Source organism: Thermobia domestica, chromosome 9 (genome assembly GCF_964235325.1).
Source record: "Thermobia domestica chromosome 9, izTheDome1.hap1.1, whole genome shotgun sequence".
Classification (NCBI taxonomy): Eukaryota; Metazoa; Arthropoda; class Insecta; order Zygentoma; family Lepismatidae; genus Thermobia; species Thermobia domestica.
In genome coordinates this window covers 53,463,578-53,489,450 of record NC_137462.1, presented here as the reverse complement: position 1 = coordinate 53,489,450, position 25,873 = coordinate 53,463,578, and the positions used below count along the sequence as shown (strand labels likewise).

The 25,873-nt window shown below is 35.4% G+C and overlaps 1 protein-coding gene across 2 annotated transcripts in view; it reads left to right on the top strand.

The window, feature by feature from the left end:
- Positions 1-25,873, top strand: part of LOC145694649 (uncharacterized) — a 142,944-nt gene that overhangs the window by 79,370 nt on the left and 37,701 nt on the right. The window contains exon 2 of one of the 2 annotated variants that reach the window (XM_081771073.1): positions 8,507-9,450. The exons of the other annotated variant lie outside the window; for it this stretch is intronic. Coding sequence (XP_081627199.1) covers positions 8,507-9,311 — 805 coding nt within the window. The 3' untranslated portion in view covers positions 9,312-9,450. Of the gene's footprint in view, positions 1-8,506; positions 9,451-25,873 lie in introns of those variants that run through there. 2 annotated transcript variants of the gene reach the window in all.

The window sequence follows — 25,873 nt, the reverse complement described above, 5'->3', positions numbered from 1 at the left end:
CAGAAGGTAAGAAACGGGGTATTAAGTTACGTAATTGAATTGAAGAAGTTTGATGGTGACTTGAAGAATTGGTTACCGTTTTGGAGTCAGTTCAATCGTTTCGATGCGGACACGAATATCGCAAACAGTGACAAATTTCAGTATTTAGTTCAGGCCACTCTACCCTGTTCAAGAGCACGCCAATTCGTTGAAAGTTTCCCGTTATGTGAAGAAAACTATCCGAAAGTGATTGAAGGTTTGAAGTCACGTTTCGGTCGTGAAGATACATTGGTAGAAGTGTATGTGAGGGAACTTTTAAAACTGGTGTTAAGCAATTTGAACAGTAATAAGCAATTAGAACGCAGTGCCTTGTATGACAAAATTGAGTCACAATTACGAGCATTAAGTACATTAGGAGTGACGATAGACAAATCCGCAGCAATGCTGTACCCACTAGTGGAATCGTGTTTACCTGAGGAACTTTTGCGAGCATGGCAAAGGGGAACTACGAACTATGGATATCTACAGTGGAAAATAGACTGGAAAATTAATGTTGTTTGTGAGAAAAGAAGTTGAAAGTGAAGAGCGGATAGCACTTGCAGTTGCGGGCTTTGATTTGAAAGATACTTCCAGTGCGATAAAGAAAAGGAAGGATCGAAGTAGTCTCACAGAAACTGTTCCAACAGCGGCAGAGTTAGTTAATTGTAAAGGTGACCCAGAGAAATGTATTTTTTGTAGTGATTTTCATGTTAACGAGGAGTGTTCGAAGGCACGTAACTGGTCTTTCGAGGGAAAAACAAAGGTGTTAACAGCAAAGGGTTGTTGTTTCAAATGTCTAAAACCGGGGCACATTAGCAGTAGATGTAGAATAAAATTAAAATGCGCCAAGTGCAAGGGACAACATTCATACATTATGTACAAGGGACCAAAAGGTAACAAGGAAAATGACGGTACAGTGAAACAAAGTGAAACGAAACCGGTTATTGAAAATACATTAACTAATAACGTGTATACCGAAACGTTTTTGCAAACATTAGTTGCAAAATTAAGGGGTCAAGAGACAGAAAGGGAGGTGACAGCAATTTTAGATACCGGTTCCAACGATCGTACATTCGAACAGCTACCGCATTGGAAATGGGATACGAAATTGTCAAAAAAGAAAGTGTTACGCATGCACTCTTCGGAGGTATTTGTTCTGCACCTTATGAACATAGTTGTTATCAAGTTAGGTTGTATAGTCTGAAAGGAGATTATGCATGCAATTTTGAAGCACTGAACCAAGATACAATATGTAGCAATGTGACGTCAGTAGTTAAAGGTCCTTGGATACAGAAGTTAGAAAAATTTGGTGTAGAAATTTACGACAGGAACCCTGGTGCGGTAGAAATTTTCATTGGTTCTGACATTGCAGGAAAACTTTTTACTGGGAAAAGAATTGTGTAGAAGTCCGAATTGGTAGCTATGGAAACATTGCTTGGTTGGGTTTTAATGGGCAAAGTTAAAGTACGTTGTGATGTTAAATGCTCGTCTATGGCAACTATGTTCATGTTTTGTAAAGAAGAATCTATAGCGGATTTATGGCGGTTAGATGTTCTTGGTATTACAGATCCTGCGGAAAAGAAGACAAAATTGGAAGCTCAGCAAGCAGTAATAGATTAATAAGACCGTAGCTATTAATGAAGAGAAGAGGTACGAAGTAATGATACCTTGGATAGAAGGACATCCTACACTTCCTAGTAATATTGAAATGTGCAAAAGAAGATTGAATACACTTATTGGTAAGTTGAAGAAGGAAAACCGTTACGAAGGCTATCAACAAGTGTTGAATGAATGGATATATGATGGCGTAATGGAAGAAGTTCCACCAGAAGAAAAGGATAGAGAAGGACATTATTTATCTCAGCGTTATGTAGTCAAGGAAAGCAGTACGACGACAATACGTCCCGTCTTCGACGCATCAGCCAGGGAGAAAAATTATCTTTCATTGAATCAGTGTTTAGAGAAGGGCATTAATTTGATGGAAATGATACCCTCAATTTTGATAAAGTTTAGGTTAAATAGAATCGGAGTTGTATCCGATATCAAGAGAGCATTTTTACAAATTAGTGTTTGTAAAAGAGAGCGTGACTTTTTGAGATTTTTGTAGGTTGACCAAGAGGGAAACGAAAAGATATAGCGTGTAGTTTTTGGTGTGAACTGTAGTCTATTTGTGTTGTGTTCAGTGATAGAACATCATCTTAAGTTATAAATGGAAAAACAAAGAGAAGGAGAAAGCCAATATTCCAGAGAAGTCATCGCTCAGCTTTCGAAGTGCTTTTATGTGGACAATTACGTTACCAGCGTAAGGAATGAAGAGGAGCTTCATCACTTCATTAATGAAAACACCCAAGTAGGCGAAAGCTGGATTTGAGCTGAGAGGGTAGGAGTACACTTCTCTTGGAGAGATGGAGCAAGACAACGGAGTACCGGTTTTGGGTCTACAGTGGGAAACGAAATGTGACACTTTGGCAATAAGACCAGAATGCTGCGACGGGTTAATACCAGAAGTTCTTACTAAGAGGGTTATTTTTTCGTTTGCAAACCGGATATTTGACCCCATAGGGATTACTTCTCCAGTGACGTTGTATCCAAAGATCCTTTTGCAAGAAATTTGGCGATTGGATTTAAGTTGGGACGAAGTACCAGGGGCAGTAAGGAAGAAATTTTTACAGTGGGTAGGTGAATTGCCTTTGTTGAAAGAACTTTCATTTCCTAGATGTATACAAGGAGATTCAGAAAATTGTAGCCTACATGTGTTCTGTGATGCAAGTGAAGGAGCCTATGCTACGGCAGTTTTTCTTAGAACTGTTACCAGATAACACATTAATGTGCAGTTAGTACAAGCCAAGACAAGAGTTGCTCCTATAAAGAAATCAACCATAGTAAGATTAGAATTATTGGCAGCTACTATTGGTGGGAGACTAGCTACTTCTGTGATTGAGGCCTTGAATCTTGAAGGTATACAGATTTATTATTGGACAGATTCTGCAACAGTTCTTGCATGGATTAAACGAGATGAGCAATGGAATACTTTTGTTTGGAATCGAGTGCAAGAAATCAGAAAATTAAGTGAAAAAGAAACTTGGCATTACGTACCTGGAAACATGAATCGAGAGGATGTACTTCAGAACAACTGCTTGAGTCAAAATGGTGGGAGGGTCCTTCGTAGCTGCGACGACCCAAGGAGGAATGGCCAGAAGAGAAGTGTGAGTACAAAGAAGAAATTATTACACAGGAAAAGAAAAAGACGGTCTCATCAGCTATGCTTAATGTTGGAAAGGACAGTGACTGGTATTATCGGTATCCTCCGAAGTACGAACAATTAGTTCGCATAATAGGTTGGATGAAAAGATTTATTCATAATTGTCGTTCTAAGCAAAGAAGAAGCAACGAATTGTCTGTTGAAGAATTGATATCAGCAGAGAAGAGTGTTATTAGAGTTATCCAAACAGATTCCTTTGAGGGTGTTGGCGACAAGCATTTGAAATCTTTGTGTCCGTTCGAAGACAATGACAAAATAATCAGAATAAAAACCAAAATTACAGAACTTTCAGATGTTGAAACCTTTCGTTATCCAGTTGTGTTGCCAAGCACACATCCAGTAGTAAAAAGGTTAGTTTACGATAAACATGTGGAAGCTTGTCATGTTGGTGTTCAAGGTTTGTTGAGTCTTCTTAGGGAACAGTTTTGGATACTCAAAGGAAGAAAAACCGTTCGATCTATAATAAAGCAATGTGTCATATGTAAACGATATACTGCCAAGAAGTTGGAACCAATCCCTGTAGATAGAATCAGAGATGCAGCAGTGTTTGAAGTAACGGGAGTGGACCAGTTAGACTACGAGATGGAGGAAAAGCTTGGATTTGTATATTTACCTGTGCAGCATATAGAGCAGTGCATTTGGAGCTTGTTTCCGGATTATCGAGTAGTGACTTTCTTCAAGCCCTTTGAAGATTTATAGTGCGTCGAGGCCGTCCTTCGGTCATTTACAGTGACAATGGCACGAATTTTGTTGGCACAGAAAATTTATTGAGCAGACTGGATTGGGAATGTATAACGTCTTTTGCAACTGAGAAACGCATCAAGTGGAAATTCAATCCACCCAGTGCTGCTTGGTGGGGTGGATGGTGGGAGCGTTTAGTTCGATTAATGAAAGGACTGTTAAGGAGAATACTTGGGAAGGCTTCGCTAAATTATGAAGAATTCATTAGTGACTGTGAAGCTGTCATGAATGGTCGACCGTTAACTTATGTTTCTGATGATACTTCGGATTTACTAGCTTTAACTCCATCTATGTTTCTGCAGCTAGTTAGAGAAGTAGGAGTACCGGATCTCGACAACTTGAAATCCGTTGAGATATTGTCATAAACGGTTGAGATTTTGTCATAAACTCAGGGAACAGTTACGCAGTAGATTTCGCAGTGAATATTTGGGACAGCACTGTTCAACAAATTTTGATCGAAAGTATGTAAATTCTTTGAAATTGCGATTTTTACCTTCATTCAAGCATAATATGAAAGGAAATGATAATAGAAAAATTTTCTTAGCTCAGGTTTTGAAAAAAAACGGCCTTGTACAACAGTAGCTGTATATATACAGATGTATGAATATTTATAGAATATTTAAGCAAAATCCTTGTAAAAACCTACATTTCACTTTTTTTTTATCTATTTCACTGTGATGTGATAAGCTGGGGAGTTAAGAAGTACCCTAATATATAGCTTTCTATACCCTTGTACTTCCTTTTTCAAAATTGCTTTACTTCCTTTGTACTTCCTTTAATGTATGTTGATGATCTAAAAATTTATAAATCTTGTAAGAGTTTGGATGACCGATTTATAACTCAAAATAAAATTAACGATGTTTTGCATTGATCTGAAATCAGTCTGTTACCATTAAATTGTAATAAAACATTAGTATCATTTTTATGCATTCTTTCTTACATGGCAAACTGAATTTGTTATCTATGATAATTTTATACGTTCTTATCATTATACAAGGCATTTGAGAAGATTTTTAGCTACTGCCTGTCTAGAAGTTATCCCTATGTATAGATGTTTCTCATCTGGCAATGATTTGGCTATTGTTGATACATTTCTTGGATTTAGTTCAGAAGCAATTCTGTACATGCTTTCTGGCAGATTAAGGATGTATTTTTCTCTCTTTTTTTGTATGACTTGTATATCTAATTTAAGTTTTATATTGTTTGGTTTGTCATTTAGTATACATTTTTATATTATTGTGATATGTTTCTGTATAATTTGATGCAACTTTGTGCAATGAAAATTGCGATTGGACATATTGACTGTTATTCTCTACATCTAATTTAAAAAAAAAAAAAAAAAAAAAAAAACTAAATGATATTTGGTGAAATTTGTCATAAAACACTGGAATGTGTAGAAGTATTCAGTTACGGAACAGAAAAACATTAATTCATTTGTGCTCTGTGTTCTGTTTTTGCACCACTTCATACTGTTCATAACCTTCGCTAATAATTTCGCTTATGTTTCCGGAAATGCATATATTGTGTACTTTGGTGTTTGAAGACAAACCAAAAAGTAACTTATTTATTTTGGTTCTGGTACCATTAACTCTTTGTGGTTGTGAGAGCCATCTGACTGTAGCGTTTGGAACAAGAAGAGAAAACTGGCAAAAATGGCAACAGATTCGTCTAGCAAAAGGTTAGTATAATATATTCTGCAATGCTACGTTAAGTTTCCTGTTAATAGAAATAAAAATGTTTATATTAGTTTCACAAAAAATATATTGGCTATTGAGAAATATTTGCTTGATGTTTTCGCCCCGTAATTATGGGTGTTGCGTTTTCGCATCATCGGGCACGTACGAAGTCAAATTTTTAGAATGAAAGTTATTTTCTTTCTTGAAGTTTATAGTTCGTGTTGTATTTGATTGAATTGTTTTTGAAACATATTATGGTTTAGGAGAAAACATATCTTAGTGTGGGAGTCAAGCTATCCGGTGTCCCATACACCAGCAGTACCGGTACCATTCAAGACCAAGTAATACGAAGATCAACTCTAAAACGGTATAGATGTTAGATTGAAGATGTAAACAGCTTTCGTGACGCACTATTGTTTCAGTTATCACTTTGTATTCTTGGTATATGATTTTATATCCTGCAAAATTAGCACAGCTAAGGTTAGGGATGTTAGAACCTATTCTAACCTTATGGACCGGGTATTCCGATTGTTACTTTCGATAGGATTTTCTAAAATATAGTTACGATAGGGATGGTGTGGAACAGGAAATCTTGTATTGAAGAAGCAACAGTTTTAACTTGTGTCACTGCATATTGATAAATTAGATGCACTTTACCTAATTTGTTATTAAGGAAGTTCATTATGCTTATTTTCAGGGAATTTACCGTCAACGAAATTTTGACTATATTGGAAGAGAGCTTATAGCTGAAGTGGAACTCGTTTTGACATCTGGTTTGGAAGACAAGGTAATTGGGAATGGTGACAGTGTTTGTGATGGAAGTGAAAGTGTTACAGATGTTTCTAACACTGGAAACACAAGTAATTCTAAGAAACAAAGTCCTAACACCAAGATAAAGACAACTTGTAGGAAATGGTTGCAGAAAGATTTGCCGCAGCGAACGGAATCACGTCAAAAGGTTGAGAATGTGGAATCTACCTACTTTGCATCTACTCATTTGGACAGACCTATGGACCCAACAAATTTGTTTGAATTTTTTTTTTTTTTTTTAAGCGACGGACTGTGCACACACACAGTCCAGTAAAGTGTTTTATACACTTTACAAAAAGGCAAAAGTAACTTTTGTCTTTCTGTGGAAGATCAGAAAGTAATGTTAGGTGTATGTTTACTAAGTGGTTACGTGCCGCTTCCTAGGAAACGCATGTTTTGGGAGGAAAGTCCAGACACTCAAAACGAGGCAGTTTCAAGTGCAGTTTGCAGAAATAGATTTGAAAATATAATGAGGTATCTACACATGAACAATAACAAATTTACACGAAAATGATAAATTATCCAAAGTAAGACTGCATATAGATATGCTTCGCTACAATTGTATCGAAAATTCCATTTGTAAAACAATAATATCAATCAATGAAGATATGATCCCTTACTTTGGAAGGCACAATTTGAAACAATTTATTCGAGGTAAACCTCTACGATTCGGTTATAAGGTTTGGTTCTTAAATTTTCCATTGGGCTATTTAGTTGATCTTAAAGTATACCAAGAGGCTAAGGACATACAAACACACATAAAGGACAGTTCGAACTTGGTGGTGGAGTGCTCATGAAATTTTCAGAAGCTTTTCCAAGCGTTGAAAGTAAAATTCTCCGTCATCAGATTTTTGCTGACAACTATTTCATCTGCTTGAAAATCATGGACAAGTTTACTGAGATGGGAGTAGGTTTAACTGGTACCATCAGGCAAAACCAAATTGAGAACTGCCCAATAAAACAAGCTGCGTCAATACAAAAGGAGAGAAGGGGTAGTTACGATATGTGGTGTTCAAACAATTCTGTGGTTGTGTGCTGATGGAACGATAATGCAGTTGTTACATTAGTTTCGAGCTGTGACGGTGTTGAACCATTAGCAAATGCTTCTAGGTATTCAGCTTCGAAGAAAAAGAAAATTTCCACCAAGCTGCCATACCTGGTTGAAAAGTACAACAGGTATATGGACCGAAACGTGAGTAAATACAGATGTCAAGTTCGTTCTAAAAAGTGGTGGTGGCCGTTATTTATCTGGGATATTGATATGGCAGTGCAAAATGCATGGCACTTGCATAGGCGTCCAGTTTCAGCAATACAGGACACTGAACTTGATCTTCTTGGGTTCCAAAGAGCTATCAACTTGAATTATCTTCAGAAATATGGCCAAAAGCAAGAGCAAAACCAGGTACAACAGTGACTCCCGTCCAAAAACGGATATCAGAGACTATACGATTCGACAACATAGGACACATAATTGTACTCCAGGAAAAGAGGAGACGCTATGCAGAGTGTTATTCCCATACAACAGATAGTGTTCTAAGTGCAGTATGTTCTTACATGACAAGTGCTTTAAAAAGTTGATATTGGGAAATAACAAAATATCGAATGGCACTTGGAAACACCAGGGAAATTACTCACTTGATTGTTGTAAGAACTCTCATATATTGTGCCTGATTTTTCCTCAGTAAGTATTGCCTATATTACTAAACTTCTTCTGTATTGTATTGCTTCTCTAACGTAAATTTTGTATGATGTATGTGCTCTGTAGTGCGTTTTCGCACCTAGTGCTTTTCAACAAAGTATAACCTTCAGTAAAGTATACATAATTGATACACAAAAAATACAACTTTCCCGAAAAAAGTTCTGAGCACGAATAGGTTAATGAACTAGTATATAAAATGGATAGTGTTACATTCATTTATTCTAATTTCAGTGTTGTTAACATATAATTTAAGTTATACTGATTTACTATTATTGTTGTTGTGTTTTGATTATTTTTCAGAATCATAAATCGAAGTGAGATGGTTTACGAAAACAAAGTTTGTACTGTATGTGGAGAGAAGTACGTTGGGAACAAGAGAGCTCGGTGGGATCATATGTGGAAAAAGCATAAAATCGGTCGATATAAATGTCAAGATTGTCCAAGAACTCACAATGTATTCGCTTTTTTACGGAGACATGTAGTAATACATTCAACTTCACGTACTAAAGACTTTAGATGTGAATTTTGTGACAAAATGTTGTTAACAAAACGTGGACTATTCACTCATATTCGGGATGTTCATAACAAAGAGAAGAATACAGTGAGCTGTGATATGTGTGACAAACAAGTTACGAAGGGACATTTGAAGTTTCATATGGAAACGCATAGCTCATTGTCAGATCAAAAGTATTCTTGTCCTTTATGTAATAGAACGTTTAGTAAGTATAAAAGCTTGACGGACCATAAAAGAAGTCATAAAAACACATTCTGTTCTTGCAACGTATGTGGAAAGATGGTGAAGAAACATCGCTTGCCAGACCACATGAGCATTCACAAAGAATCAACACAATGTGAAGTTTGTGGTTCAAAACTCTCAAGTCCTCTTGCTCTTAAACTTCATATGTCAATTCACACAGGAGAACAGCCATTTATATGTGACATCTGTGGTCGAAAGTTTGCACGTAAGTACAATCTTCAAACACATTTGAATCTTCACGCAGGAGTGCGTAAACTTGAGTGTGATATATGTGGAAAAAGATTTGCTCAAAAGTGGAATTTGCGAACCCATATGACGTCGTGTCATAATAATTTCTCTACACCTTGAAAATGATCTGTTTATTTTCTGAGTCATTGTAATACTTTTGTAATACTATTAAGGTATGACAATGTAACAGAAAGAGTAGTAAAATAAAACTTATTTAATTTTTGATACTCGTATTGAAGTTGTTTTATATTTTAGCGTATTTAATAAAGAAACAATTTGAATAAAGACTTTTACATGGTTTATTTGTAGATTTTTAAAAATATTACACGATGTCACAATCTTTGTCGCTGTCAGAATATTTCCGATATCTATTGATCAAAGTAGTTTTAAAAAGGAAACTAAATGATTCCCCGAGTTACTAAACCCTAACAGATCGGCCAAAGAAATTGGTAAATAAGAAAAATAACAACGAAATCCCTTAAGTCGTATTTGTAATGAAATTGTTCAGTTTTCTGTCCTACGCTTATGCCTATTGTCTAAAGGAGATGGCAATGACGATGGTGAATGCAGTTGTGGAATGAAGGTAGTTGCAGGAATCGGAAGAACGCCGAGAAAAGTCACCCACGCAAAGTTTGACCGCCATAAAGCCCACTTGACGAGAGCTTGATTCCCACGCACAGAAGTGATCGATCTGTCACTGAGCCACAACGATTCCTAAGTTGCATTTAGAGAAATTAGATATATATAATGCGTGTGTATGTGAGTGCGTGTGAGAGAGCATCTTCACTGATGACTTTAGAGATGCGAAACTTATCTACTGCATTTCACCTTTCTATTTTTATAGTGACTTGAGCACTCATCTTTGATGTACAAAGTTCCAGGTTCAATTCCCGCAGGACAATTTTGAAATTCGAACATATTATGGTGGTTCGGGTTCTACCTAAAATAGTATGTCTGCATTTCATATACCATCAGTACAGAAAAATTACATTAAACTCCAACCATTCAAACAAAATAAGCGAAATCGAATACATACATCGTGTCACGACAGTAGACAAATCGTTATTTTAAACTAGCCTTTGAAGAATTTAAGTGAACTATGAAATCTCGTCCCGGCAACAAGCTGCATTATGTTTGCACAAGGGCAAACATCCTAATTTTATTCTCTCTTTTTCCTCAGTTTTGCTATATATATACCTATAATATTTAGAGCTTGATCGTATTTCTGAGTGAAATATGCTGTTGATTTTAGATTCTTAAAGCATCTGGATGTTTCTACTTAATAATAATAAACCATCACGGTAATGGTTTCAAACGTGAACAGATTGATCGATCACGTTGGTGCTTTTTCCCTTCCAGCAGAGACGAGACCTACTAATAATACTAATCAATAATAAATAACAATTATAATACTTATGATTTCAAAAAAATAGATTAGAACATAAAAATTGTAAATATCTGCTTTGTAGTTTCGTGAATCCATGATAAGATAGTAATTAAATAAATGCCTTTAACTAAAGTCTTGAGGCATTAGATCCCAATCATCTCCGAGTTCGTAAAGCCTGCTTAATGCCCCGAGGGAAAACTGGTAGCTGACGTTTCATCACGAATACCTAGTTGGTAAGAAAACAACTTCTTGGCAAAATTTTCTAGCAAGATACCCATAAACCATGGAACATCATTGTCAAATAAGTCGCAAGTAAAGTCACTGCTCTTATGCTAATAAGAGTGTAACTGAAGCTGGTACGACACTTGGTTAAGAAAGTATGCAGAAACAGTAACGTGGTTCGAAAATCAAAAAATCACAACCCAGGTCCAAAATCAGGCCTTCATTAAAGTCAGCCCGTCAAAACTCTTTCATGACTTACCGACAGTTAGTGTTGGCATCTTGTTTTCCTTGTTTCTTTCCTACTGCTCAACGACGCCTCAAATGCCGGTCTTCAGGCCTATGAGCTGTACGTGAGGAGGAGTTGACGCTCATAAATTCAACCGACTAGCATTTGCAGAGGCAAATATAATCGTAACAGGGAAAGAGTAATATTTGCGAAGATGAGATGATGAGAAGATATTCGGTTCATTGAATGATCGTCCAAGATTCATTTATAGACCTGTAGGAAAACTATATCATCCACAGTATATCCTTCACGTACATCGATCACTGTTCTCTGCTCGAGGTGGTTATGCAAGAATGCAGTGCGTGAGTTACACCGCATAGAGAGGTGATTTGATATTCACAAGAACCTGGATATTTTGCAATACGACTTGCTCCCAATTGTAACAAATGCAGTTCAAGACTTTGTAGCTCAACAAGATCATAGATCAGATCAAGATTCCCATTTGGTTTATGCCTGGTATCATCAGAAAATCAATGTTGAATTAGTTGACTGGATTCCAAGAGCATCTGACTTGAATTCGATGGTAAAATCTGTGGGTAGAAATTACTAGAATACTACAAGAAAATTGTCCTGATAATCCACCAAGGAAAGCTGAAGATGTTTGGCAGCGCGTTCTGGATGCTTAGGAAGAAATTTCGCAGGTACATCGATATGTTGCCAGCATAGTTTACCTTTTACCAAGGAGATTAATAGCCGTCATAGAAGCTAATAGGGACTACACAAGATATTAATCTTGAATAAAGCCTTGAATAATTTCCTAGTCAAACCTAAAAAGCTCTTTTCAGAGCTAACTATATAATCATTGTATTCTTTCACTTGTCTTCAACTGAGACTTGTGACTTCCCGCATACTTCTGAACAATAACCGTGTTCGTGGGTTTTCTGGGGGTTCTTCCGTTTCCTCCCACTTTCTTCATTCCATCATTTCACTTATTTCTCATTATCACTGTCTCCTTCAGCCTAACCGGCATAACCGTGAGACGTTGAACTTAAAGATTTGATTTCATTTTTTTTTCTGATCAATATTTACTGGCAGATGTTCACTGTTTCTCGTGGATAAGCGGTTAGCATTCTTGCCTTCAAAACCGTAGATCTAGGTTCGATTCTTTGCAGGATAATTTTTTGTGTTCAACAACGAGTAGCATTTCATTCACTTATTTGTAATTTTTAATATGAAATATTTGCAGTGAGGGAATCCAAAAAATTAGAAAATTATTCACCTAAAAATATTGCCATAAAAATTCATAACATCAAGGAAACAGAAAAGCAACCTAGTGAACTCTACACAATATGAAGAAAATACAAGAAAAATAGGGTGCACAAAATAATGAAAACCACAAACAAACTTGTGAGAAGTCCATTTGTCTATCACAAAAACAAAGAAGCTATAAATATATATTTCTCACTGGCACATGATCAGTCATCTGAAAGAATGTTTTGTCAGAATATTTTTCTAATGCAACGAAAACATTTCAACAAATTTCTAATTACAAAGTTGTATATCAAGATTTATATTTCAATTTCCTTCATTCCACATCCGCATGACCTTCATTTTCAAAGATTTTGCACCGAACACAAATATGGACAAGTATTTAGTTGACAGCTAATAGTACGTTTGTACGTTTGTAAGAAAATTAGATCACAAATATGCAACACAGCAATTTAGAGCACACAAACTGCTTTCAAAAAACTAGAACTCTCTTTGCCTATAATATATACTCTTATACAGAGAGCAACACAGATAGAACAGCTGTAATGCCTGTTAATCACAGAAGAAGAAGTTGTTTATTAAGATATTTGAAACTATATTTGAATCTCTTTCTTTCCGTTTGCACACTTATTTCAATAGAAAATGAAGCTATAATTTCCCAGCTCATAATATCGGTATTTTGTAAACTTAATTTAAACAACTTAATGCTTCTCCATAATATTGAAACAGACAAAAGAAATTGCTATCTATCCTGCTTTTCCCGTTATAAGAGAAAGTTTAGAAAACGGTACGCATATCCACTTACGTTCAATAAGAAATTCATATTCCAAGTTTCAACTCCGTAATATGATACGCTCGTGAAGAACTCTACTTTTGGTATAAATTCAGAATTATCCTCTCCCCCTAATGAAAGTGACATGATAAAAAGCTGGCTCGAGATAAATGCTATGTTCAGAAATTCATTTCAAGCTGTTAGCGTTTTTCCGTAATGAGGTAACAAACAACGTAGATTTCATTTGCATAAAAGCTAGATAATATTCCAGTATTTCGTTCAATAGAAGTCATTGTGTAGAGAAATAAGTATCCGTTACATGATAAATATTAATATAATGAAAGTTAGAAGTAACCCGTAGGGTCCCCGTTAAAGGCACCTGAGAGGCAAGCAAAATTCTCCATTCAATTTACTCCCTGGTTGTAAAAAAAAAAAAAAAATGGAAAAGAAAAGAAGAAATGTATCCATCATCAATTTAAAAGAAAGAAAAGAAAAGGAAATTGTTAGTTACTGAATACAGAGGAATATATATATATATATATATATATATATATATATATATATATATATATATATATATAGTGAGAGTGTTTCAAAACAACACCGACGTTTGGGAGGTGATTTTTGACACCAAGATAAGACAAAAAGTATAGACAAACCTGGGTGTGCAAATACTTTTCGGAGTTATAGGCTGCCGGAAAAAAAAAACTTTAAAGGTCCATAGCTCCAAAACTATGGGACGTACCGTAGTCGGGTCAATAATTCACTTAGGAACTAATACGTTCACTATCCAAAAATACATGTTTCAGAATTTTCTCGAGTCATGCAACAATTTTATAGAGATAGTACTCACCAACTATCTCTTCAAAAATTGGTGTTCAAATACCACAGGACTGAAATTGGCTATTGAATAGGGCACATACTAGTTGCTAAGTAAAGTCTTAACCTGACTACAGTAGGTCCCAGTATTAGAGCTATGGATCTTTGAAGTTCATTTTCTTCATGTTTTCGGCAGCCTATAACTCCGAAAGGCAACGTTTGTCTACCCAAGTTGGTCTATACTTTTTTGCCTTATTTTGGTATCAGGAATCACATCCCAAACGTTGTAGGTGTTGTTTGGAAACACCCTGTATATATATATATATATATTGATGAGGGAGAGCAAAATTCTTCCTCATTACTGCTTGATTTTAATTTTAAGCCGTTTAGATAATTGCGAAGCTCCAGAAATCATATGTGTAGGTCGGATTGCATTAAAATCAAATTCCTTAATCGAAGGTATCGAGATTTTTTTAAAATTCGGGTTTGTTTTCACTCATCATTCTTGATTTTCATTAACCTCAAAAAGCAAGGATTATGAAGCAAATATCATATAGTATATACACCACATCACACTTCTTGCTATCTATTATTTTTTTTTACTCGATAAAGGTCAACGTTGAAACCAACCGGAACTAGTTGTTTTCTGCCACAGGACACAGCTTCTAGCTGTTCTTGTGGTTTTTGTTCTAGACGATCACCGTTAAACCTGAAAATGGTCTAGATTTGAAACTTTCAGTAGAGGTTTAAGAGGGAAGATGGTACATATTCTTAGAACAATAAATCAATTATATATATGTTCTCCTCGCTACTCCTATTATTTTTGATCTGTGTAGATCAATGATGAAACCGAAAGTTGTACCGCAAAAATTTATACTAAAGAAAAATGATACGAATGAAATGTATAATTGGGACACTTAATCCATTATTGCAGAAAAATCCCTTCTCGATATTTATTACCCTCTTTTGTTCTATAATGACCAACGTAAAAACCATCAGGTTTGATTTCTTCCTTTTTCTCTATCACTTCTGATATGAATATTGCCTTCAAAAGCAAACTCGGTTCCCAACTTTTGACCTTCTACATCCTGATTAAATTTAGTAGTGATCCATCAAGTAGTCCATGAGATATTTTCCTCTCCCGGATGAGCGTACGGACGACACAAAGTGAGGAGTAAATATGTCACGAATTTGATAAACCAATCTCCTTAACAAGATTTGTTCCTGAGTGTAGCAAGTTTGTCTACAAAGTAAAAGTGGACGCTCACACTAGTGAATAAATGGTACCTTTGCAAGCTGCATTCGTAAAATTGTAGAGGCGGGAAAATTATCCCTGCAAGGATGAAATTTTTCTGTTTCAAGGAGACAATTTTGGTAGAGTGAATCCATCATCCTCCGTCAATTCGCACACTGGGAAGAATATAAATGCTTTAACCCATTGTAGAGTAATCTATGTACCCTTACAAACAGAGAAATAGTGCTCAGTTTATTCATATTCTTTAGGAAATAATCAGATACAATGATCAATTATCGACTTACTTTAAACCCTAACTACTTCTGATAAAAAATAAAAGAGCAAAACAAACCATAAAATCAGAAACTATAAGCCAAGTGTAGCGGAAATTTAATAAATAAATAAATAAATAAATATACGCATTCAGTGGCATTGAAATCAGGTTCAAAAATTTTTAATCCCAGGACAAATAAGGAACTTAACATGTATGGCTATCGAAACAAGTGTAAAATTACATTTCAGTGTATAGATGACGAAAGAACTCCTTAACAACCCTCCTTCTGTTTTACGTTTTTGTTTGGTCGAAAAGCGTGTTTTTTTTTTTCTTTAAATACAACGAAGTTTTTTGTGCATTTGCTAAGGTATTATTTTATTCTGAAAGTAACATTGCATTAATGAATAAGATAGGAGATGAGTATTTCAAACAGTAAATAGCGAGGTATGTTGGGAATGCTTCACTACTCTCGACTCTCCATCCGAATGTACTGTTGCCAAACTTCCTATTTTGAGAGACCTAGAAAAATTAATGCGCCCAAATATATTTTGAAGAAATGTACAAATACGTATCTAAGTATAAATATTGAGAGTGTATTAACCAAGTTATTTGATTTATAATTCCTAATCATTAATTGTGTTAATTACTTGACGAATCTGGATATTGTACAATCATCAGCATATTGAGCAAGAAAAGTAAGAACAAATACAATTAAATTCTATCACTTGTGCCAATTCGTAACAAACATCAAACGTGCTGACCTGCAAATAACAAATATTTGTGACGACTCGTTATCGAATTTAGCAAACATCGTACATAATTAAAGAAAATGCAAACACAGGAATAACTGTAAAGATCCACTACAGCTAAAGTAGATGAAAATAATTTAGTCAGGCCAGACAGAGTTGTGAAGCAGTTGAAACGTATATCCTTCTCTTCCCCGGACACTACAAAAGTCATGTATTGGACAACAAAATGAAATGTCGATAGATTTTTTTTAAATACGAATGAAGAAAACTTAGTTTCTATTACTGTTAATGATAACACTGGTCAACATTTTTTTTTTTAAACAAAAGAAGTGAATTCTTAGCCTGATACAGTTCGTCCTCCTGAATTCAAACATATAATCAGAATCTTTCCTATCCGCAAAGCTTTCTTATGACGTTTTTTCACTTTTATATGCGCAATGGATTGTATTTTCTTGAAATATGCATGTATTTGGAGCGGCATCGTTCAGCGGTTTATTAATGTTGAAGGATTATTTAAGTCTCAGGTTATTGTGAAAGGTTGAAGCTTTCACGTGGTATAAAGATTGTCGTCATAAATCTCATACGGAACAATCTCATACAGAGTTAAGGGTTTATTGGAATTAGGTAAAATCGTTTAGAAATTATATATTTTCAATTGCATAAATCCCCCCTTCCCATTTACTACACCTTAACAACGGGCGACTATAATGTTAGACAGCTTATAGGGCACACATGCCATATAGATATTTGATTTAGCGAATACTCCCTTGTTTTATAATAGGAAAAGTGGAAACTGATTACGAAAAATTTCTTTCTTTTGTGTAGGCTCGACAAAACTGTAAATGTAGGTAAATATCAGACGTGTTTAGCAGGCAGCCAGTGTTGATAGTGTAGTGAGACCCTCAGTGTACTTAATGCTTGAATAGAAACTAAGTGGAATATAAAAACTACATAGATTTTATTAAACATTAAAATATTAAATAGAATACTACTAGAAAAATGTTATGCAATTTTTCCATTCTAAATCGCTCACCAATATATAATTCCACGATGAAACTCATATATCTGTCGACAATGCATGTGATATAGTCAACTTACTTCAATAAAATAAGCCATTTAAACTTTAAGACAAGACTTACAGAAAATCATTTAAAGAAGATATACAATTGGAAATTAGAAATTAGAACAGGAGCTAGCATCCATTATTAGGACAACTTAAGTACCTGTATAGACATAAACACACACACACACCAAAACAAAATGCTTGTACTACATTCATGGACGAGATACAAAGTTATTTTATATCAACAGTTATTCAATACAGCATTAACACTGAACAAATTACATCAAATCAAGAAATCAGATACAAATTGTTGGTCAAAAAAGAAATAGGTTCTATAGATCATATGATCTTTGCAAGTAAAAGTGACCAAAGCCAGGTCATACAAGCTGGAAAGAAATTATAGACATCTGGGGTATGGAGCGTATTCAGTTAAAAAAAAAGGGGGGGGGGTATAAGTGATTGGAATTGAATACTGTTTTCATTAAGTTCATGCAGATATGAAGAAATAATAATATTTTTTTTAAAAAAAATGCCATATTTACATCAGATGAATTACCTAGCGAAATTGCACACAAGGATTAAAAGAAAAATATTTTTAAAAACATTCGAAAAATCCAAATATGAAAACTTTCCAGAGGTTATTACTTGAAATCACAAGGACAACAATTACAAAAAAAATCCCTTATACCAAAATAAGAGAGGAAAGCAAGCTGAATTTATCACAAAGATTTTGTTCAGGTTCAAGGAACTTCAAATTATTATAATGTATTGTCAAACTAAGGACTTTATGGTCTCACTTTGTAACAAAACAAGCGCGGTAGAAGACTTTACCTGATATGGCTGCCTCCTAAGAATTTAAATTCCGAAAAAAAAAAAAAAAAAAGAAAAAGAAATGCTGAAACATGAGATGGCTTTGTTTCTCTTGTGTAAGTAACTTTTTTCTCGTGTTTGAAAAAACTTCCATAATTCCAAAGTAGTAATATCAATTACATTTGTGCTGAATTAACCTTTAAATCTGAGACGAAATTTTACGCCACTTGTAAGAAATGGTTGTGTTTAGTTATGGGGGAGCAGAACTAACATAAGTAAAAATTGAAGATTTACAGGAGAAATGAATTATGGTTAATGGTACTTATGTATCCACCTAAAAGTTTAAACTCCTGCGTTGAACTATTTCAATATTTATCAGAACGTCCTCCTGTATATTGACTTCAGACAGTGGCTGATAGTAGTTGCTTTATCCAGTTGTTACTGTCAATTAAATAATAGAGATAATAAAAGGTCTTACTACAAACTCTTCTGGTGGTCTTGATAACGATTCTGTATTTATATTGAAAGCAATTAGTAATATTATTTCTTCGGTATTTTCATCTCTGTTTAATTGGAGTTTGGTTAACTCTGTTTATAAAGGTTATTGGATGACTGTTGCTCTACTCCACGTTCCCAAAAGAGATGGCAAGGATTTAGCTTATAATCGACCAGCTTCTTTTTCGAAATATTATTCCTGAAGTGTTCGACAAAGTGGTTTACAGAATTTTGTAGAATGTTTATTCTAATATTTATACAAATCAACATGGTTTTATGAAAAGCAGTCCAATCTTTATGAACTGCGACCAGTTATAGCTGGTTTTATATCCGATATTTCCCCTGTTGTTTAGAGTGATGGGCAAGTTGATGTAGCGTATTTCGATTTCTCCAACTTTTGACAAATTACCTCATGATATTTTGATTTTAAAAAACTAGAAATATATGACCTTTTTATTTGATTTATTATGTGGTTTGTGTCTTACTTGTCGCGTAGAAAATTTCTTGTTAGCTACAAGAAGTGTGTTTCTGATATTGTTGGATTTGTTATGGCAACATTTGTACCGAGTTTGTTCTTTTGTTTTTCTTTTGTTCCTTCGCTCGTTTTCTATCAGCTGTAGTGCAAGTGCAAATGTTAGAATAAAAATCGTATTTTTTGCCTTCTATAATATAACATTAACGTTTTATTGTAAAATCTGGCGATCGTGACACGACTGAAAAACAACTTAAGTAATGGAGAAGGCAAAAAGAGTTAGAACAGTGGCGAGAGCTGTATTTACAAAAATCGCAAAAAATGTGGAACAGTGTTGTAATGCCGCGAATGTGAACATTGACGAAATTAAAGTGAACTTTGAATTATTGGATAAATACAGGACGGTTGATGAAGCACACAATGAATACATTGAATTGTTATTAAAAGAAGAATTCCAAGAAGATGATTTGGTTCATTAAACAGAAGCACAAGATAAGTATGTTCTGACATTTTATGGTCTCCGTACGAAAGTTCAAGAGTTGATCGATAAGCATGCATCAAATTCAACTCGTGATACAGACAGTGTTTTGACAGAAGGTAAGAAACGGGCTATTAAGTTACCGGTAATTGAATTGAAGAAGTTTGATGGTGACTTGAAGAATTGGTTACCGTTTTGGAGTCAGTTCAATCGTTTCGATGCGGACACGAATATCGCAAACAGTGACAAATTTCAGTATTTAGTTCAGGCCACTCTACCCTGTTCAAGAGCACGCCAATTCGTTGAAAGTTTCCCGTTATGTGAAGAAAACTATCCGAAAGTGATTGAAGGTTTGAAGTCACGTTTCGGTCGTGAAGATACATTGGTAGAAGTGTATGTGAGGGAACTTTTAAAACTGGTGTTAAGCAATTTGAACAGTAATAAGCAATTAGAACGCAGTGCCTTGTACGACAAAATTGAGTCACAATTACGAGGATTAAGTACATTAGGAGTGACGATAGACAAATGCGCAGCAATGCTGTACCCACTAGTGGAATCGTGTTTACCTGAGGAACTTTTGCGAGCATGGCAAAGGGGAACTACGAATTATGGAGAATCTACAGTGGAAAATAGATGGGAAAATTTAATGTTGTTTGTGAGAAAAGAAGTTGAAAGTGAAGAGCGGGTAGCACTTGCAGTTGCGGGCTTTGATTTGAAAGATACTTCCAGTGCGATAAAGAAAAGGAAGGATCGAAGTAGTCCCACAGAAACTATTCCAACAGCGGCAGAGTTAGTTAATTGTAAAGGTGACCCAGAGAAATGTATTTTTTGCAGTGATTTTCATGTTACCGAGGAGTGTTCGAAGACACGTAACTGGTCTTTCGAGGAAAAAACAAAGGTGTTAAAAGCAAAGGGTTGTTGTTTCAAATGTCTAAAACCGGGGCACATTAGCAGTAGATGTAGAATAAAATTAAAATGCGCCAAGTGCAAGGGACAACATTCATACAGTATGCACAAGGGACCAAAAGGTAACAAGGAAAATGACGGTACAGTGAAACAAAGTGTAACGAAACCGGTTATTGAAAATACATTAACTAATAACGTGTATACCGAAAGGTTTTTGCAAACATTAGTTGCAAAATTAAGGGGTCAAGAGACAGAAAGGGAGGTGACAGCAATTTTAGATACCGGTTCCAACGATCGTACATTCGAACAGCTACCGCATTGGAAATGGGATACGAAATTGTCAAAAAAGAAAGTGTTACGCATGCACTCTTCGGAGGTATTTGTTCTGCACCTTATGAACATAGTTGTTATCAAGTTAGGTTGTATAGTCTGAAAGGAGATTATGCATGCAATTTTGAAGAACTGAACCAAGATACAATATGTAGCAATGTGACGTCAGTAGTTGAAGGTCCTTGGATACAGAAGTTAGAAAAATTTGGTGTAGAAATTTACGACAGGAACCCTGGCGCGGTAGAAATTTTCATTGGTTCTGACATTGCAGGAAAACTTTTTACTGGGAAAAGAATTGTGTTGAAGTCCGAATTGGTAGCTATGGAAACATTGCTTGGTTGGGTTTTAATGGGCAAAGTTAAAGTACGTGGTGATGTTAAATGCTCATCTATGGCAACTATGTTCATGTTTTGTAAAGAAGAATCTATAGCGGATTTATGGCGGTTAGATGTTCTTGGTAATACAGATCCTGCGGAAAAGAAGACAAAATTGGAAGCTCAGCAAGCAGTAATAGATTAATAAGACCGTAGCTATTAATGAAGAGAAGAGGTACGAAGTAATGATACCTTGGATAGAAGGACATCCTACACTTCCTAGTAATATTGAAATGTGCAAAAGAAGATTGAATACATTTATTGGTAAGTTGAAGAAGGAAAACCGTTACGAAGACTATCAACAAGTGTTGAATGAATGGATATATGGTGGCGTAATGGAAAAAGTTCCACCAGAAGAAAAGAATAGAAAAGGACATTATTTATCTCAGCGTTATGTAGTCAAGGAAAGCAGTACGACGAAAATACGTCCCGTCTTTGACGCATCAGCCAGGGAGAAAAATTATCCTTCATTGAATCAGTGTTTAGAGAAGGGCATTAATTTGATGGAAATGATACCCTCAATTTTGATAAAGTTTAGGTTAAATAGAATCGGAGTTGTATCCGATATCAAGAGAGCATTTTTACAAATTAGTGTTTGTAAAAGAGAGCGTGACTTTTTGAGATTTTTGTAGGTTGACCAAGAGGGAAACGAAAAGATATAGCGTGTAGTTTTTGGTGTGAACTGTAGTCTATTTGTGTTGTGTTCAGTGATAGAACATCATCTTAAGTTATAAATGGAAAAACAAAGAGAAGGAGAAAGCCAATATTCCAGAGAAGTCATCGCTCAGCTTTCGAAGTGCTTTTATGTGGACAATTACGTTACCAGCGTAAGGAATGAAGAGGAGCTTCATCACTTCATTAATGAAAACACCCAAGTAGGCGAAAGCTGGATTTGAGCTGAGAGGGTGGGAGTACACTTCTCTTGGAGAGATGGAGCAAGACAACGGAGTACCGGTTTTGGGTCTACAGTGGGAAACGAAATCTGACACTTTGGCAATAAGACCAGAATGCTGCGACGGGTTAATACCAGAAGTTCTTACTAAGAGGGTTATTTTTTCGTTTGCAAACCGGATATTTGACCCCATAGGGATTACTTCTCCAGTGACGTTGTATCCAAAGATCCTTTTGCAAGAAATTTGGCGATTGGATTTAAGTTGGGACGAAGTACCAGGGGCAGTAAGGAAGAAATTTTTACAGTGGGTAGGTGAATTGCCTTTGTTGAAAGAACTTTCATTTCCTAGATGTATACAAGGAGATTCAGAAAATTGTAGCCTACATGTGTTCTGTGATGCAAGTGAAGGAGCCTATGCTACGGCAGTTTTTCTTAGAACTGTTACCAGATAACACATTAATGTGCAGTTAGTACAAGCCAAGGCAAGAGTTGCTCCTATAAAGAAATCAACCATAGTAAGATTAGAATTATTGGCAGCTACTATTGGTGGGAGACTAGCTACTTCTGTGATTGAGGCCTTGAATCTTGAAGGTATACAGATTTATTATTGGACAGATTCTGCAACAGTTCTTGCATGGATTAAACGAGATGAGCAATGGAATACTTTTGTTTGGAATCGAGTGCAAGAAATCAGAAAATTAAGTGAAAAAGAAACTTGGCATTACGTACCTGGAAACATGAATCGAGAGGATGTACTTCAGAACAACTGCTTGAGTCAAAATGGTGGGAGGGTCCTTCGTAGCTGCGACGACCCAAGGAGGAATGGCCAGAAGAGAAGTGTGAGTACAAAGAAGAAATTATTACACAGGAAAAGAAAAAGACGGTCTCATCAGCTATGCTTAATGTTGGAAAGGACAGTGACTGGTATTATCGGTATCCTCCGAAGTACGAACAATTAGTTCGCATAATAGGTTGGATGAAAAGATTTATTCATAATTGTCGTTCTAAGCAAAGAAGAAGCAACGAATTGTCTGTTGAAGAATTGATATCAGCAGAGAAGAGTGTTATTAGAGTTATCCAAACAGATTCCTTTGAGGGTGTTGGCGACAAGCATTTGAAATCTTTGTGTCCGTTCGAAGACAATGACAAAATAATCAGAATAAAAACCAAAATTACAGAACTTTCAGATGTTGAAACCTTTCGTTATCCAGTTGTGTTGCCAAGCACACATCCAGTAGTAAAAAGGTTAGTTTACGATAAACATGTGGAAGCTTGTCATGTTGGTGTTCAAGGTTTGTTGAGTCTTCTTAGGGAACAGTTTTGGATACTCAAAGGAAGAAAAACCGTTCGATCTATAATAAAGCAATGTGTCATATGTAAACGATATACTGCCAAGAAGTTGGAACCAATCCCTGTAGATAGAATCAGAGATGCAGCAGTGTTTGAAGTAACGGGAGTGGACCAGTTAGACTACGAGATGGAGGAAAAGCTTGGATTTGTATATTTACCTGTGCAGCATATAGAGCAGTGCATTTGGAGCTTGTTTCCGGATTATCGAGTAGTGACTTTCTTCAAGCCCTTTGAAGATTTATAGTGCGTCGAGGCCGTCCTTCGGTCATTTACAGTGACAATGGCACGAATTTTGTTGGCACAGAAAATTTATTGAGCAGACTGGATTGGGAATGTATAACGTCTTTTGCAACTGAGAAACGCATCAAGTGGAAATTCAATCCACCCAGTGCTGCTTGGTGGGGTGGATGGTGGGAGCGTTTAGTTCGATTAATGAAAGGACTGTTAAGGAGAATACTTGGGAAGGCTTCGCTAAATTATGAAGAATTCATTAGTGACTGTGAAGCTGTCATGAATGGTCGACCGTTAACTTATGTTTCTGATGATACTTCGGATTTACTAGCTTTAACTCCATCTATGTTTCTGCAGCTAGTTAGAGAAGTAGGAGTACCGGATCTCGACAACTTGAAATCCGTTGAGATATTGTCATAAACGGTTGAGATTTTGTCATAAACTCAGGGAACAGTTACGCAGTAGATTTCGCAGTGAATATTTGGGACAGCACTGTTCAACAAATTTTGATCGAAAGTATGTAAATTCTTTGAAATTGCGATTTTTACCTTCATTCAAGCATAATATGAAAGGAAATGATAATAGAAAAATTTTCTTAGCTCAGGTTTTGAAAAAAAAAAAACGGCCTTGTACAACAGTAGCTGTATATATATATACAGATGTATGAATATTTATAGAATATTTAAGCAAAATCCTTGTAAAAACCTACATTTCACTTTTTTTTTTATCTATTTCACTGTGATGTGATAAGCTGGGGAGTTAAGAAGTACCCTAATATATAGCTTTCTATACCCTTGTGCTTCCTTTTTCAAAATTGCTTTACTTCCTTTGTACTTCCTTTAATGTATGTTGATGATCTAAAAATTTATAAATCTTGTAAGAGTTTGGATGTCCGATTTGTAACTCAAAATAAAATTAACGATGTTTTGCATTGATCTGAAATCAGTCTGTTACCATTAAATTGTAATAAAACATTAGTATCATTTTTATGCATTCTTTCTTACATGGCAAACTGAATTTGTTATCTATGATAATTTTATACGTACTTATCATTATACAAGGCATTTGAGAAGATTTTTAGCTACTGCCTGTCTAGAAGTTATCCCTATCTATAGATGTTTATCAGCTGACAATGATTTGGCTATTGTTGATACATTTCTTGGATTTAGTTCAGAAGCAATTCTATACATGCTTTCTGGCAGATTAAGGATGTATTTTTCTCTCTTTTTTTGTATGACTTGTATATCTAATTTAAGTTTTATATTGTTTGGTTTGTCATTTAGTATACATTTTTATATTATTGTGATATGTTTCTGTATAATTTGATGCAACTTTGTGCAACGAAAATTGCGATTCGACATATTGACTGTTATTCTCTACATCTAATTTTTAAAAAAATCTAAATGATATTTGGTGAAATTTGTCATAAAACACTGGAAAGTGTAGAAGTATTCAGTTACGGAACAAAAAAAAACATTAACTCATTTGTGCTCGGTGTTGCGTTTTTGCACCACTTCATATTGTTCATAACTTTCGCTAATAATTTCGCTTATGTTTACGGAAATGCATATATTGTGTACTTTGGTGTTTGAAGACAAACCAAAAAGTAACTTATTTATTTTGGTTCTGGTACCATTAACTCTTTGTGGTTGTGAGAGCCATCTGACTGTAGCGTTTGGAACAAGAAGAGAAAACTGGCAAAAATGGCAACAGATTCGTCGAGCAAAAGGTTAGTATAATTAATATATTCTGCAATGCTACGTTAAATTTCCTGTTAATAGAAATAAAAATGTTTATATTAGTTTCACAAAAAATATATTGCCTATTGAGAAATATTTGCTTGGTGTTTTCGCCCCGTAATTATGGGTGTTGCGTTTTCGCACCATCGGGCACGTACGAAGTCAAATTTTTAGAATGAAAGTTATTTTCTTTCTTGAAGTTTATAGTTCGTGTTGTATTTGATTGAATTGTTTTTGAAACATATTATGGTTTAGGAGTAAACATATCTTAGTGTGGGAGTCAAGCTATCCGGTGTCCCATACACCAGCAGTACCGGTACCATTCAAGACCAAGTAATACAAAGATCAACTCGGTATAGATGTTAGATTGAAGATGTAAACAGCTTTCGTGACGCACTATTGTTTCAGTCATCACTTTGTATTCTTGGTATATGATTTTATATCCTCCAAAATTAGCACAGCTAAGGTTAGGGATGTTAGAAACTATTCTAACCTTATGGACCGGGTATTCCGATTGTTACTTTCGATAGGATTTTCTAATATATAGTTACGATAGGCATGGTGTGGAACAGGAAATCTTGTATTGAAGA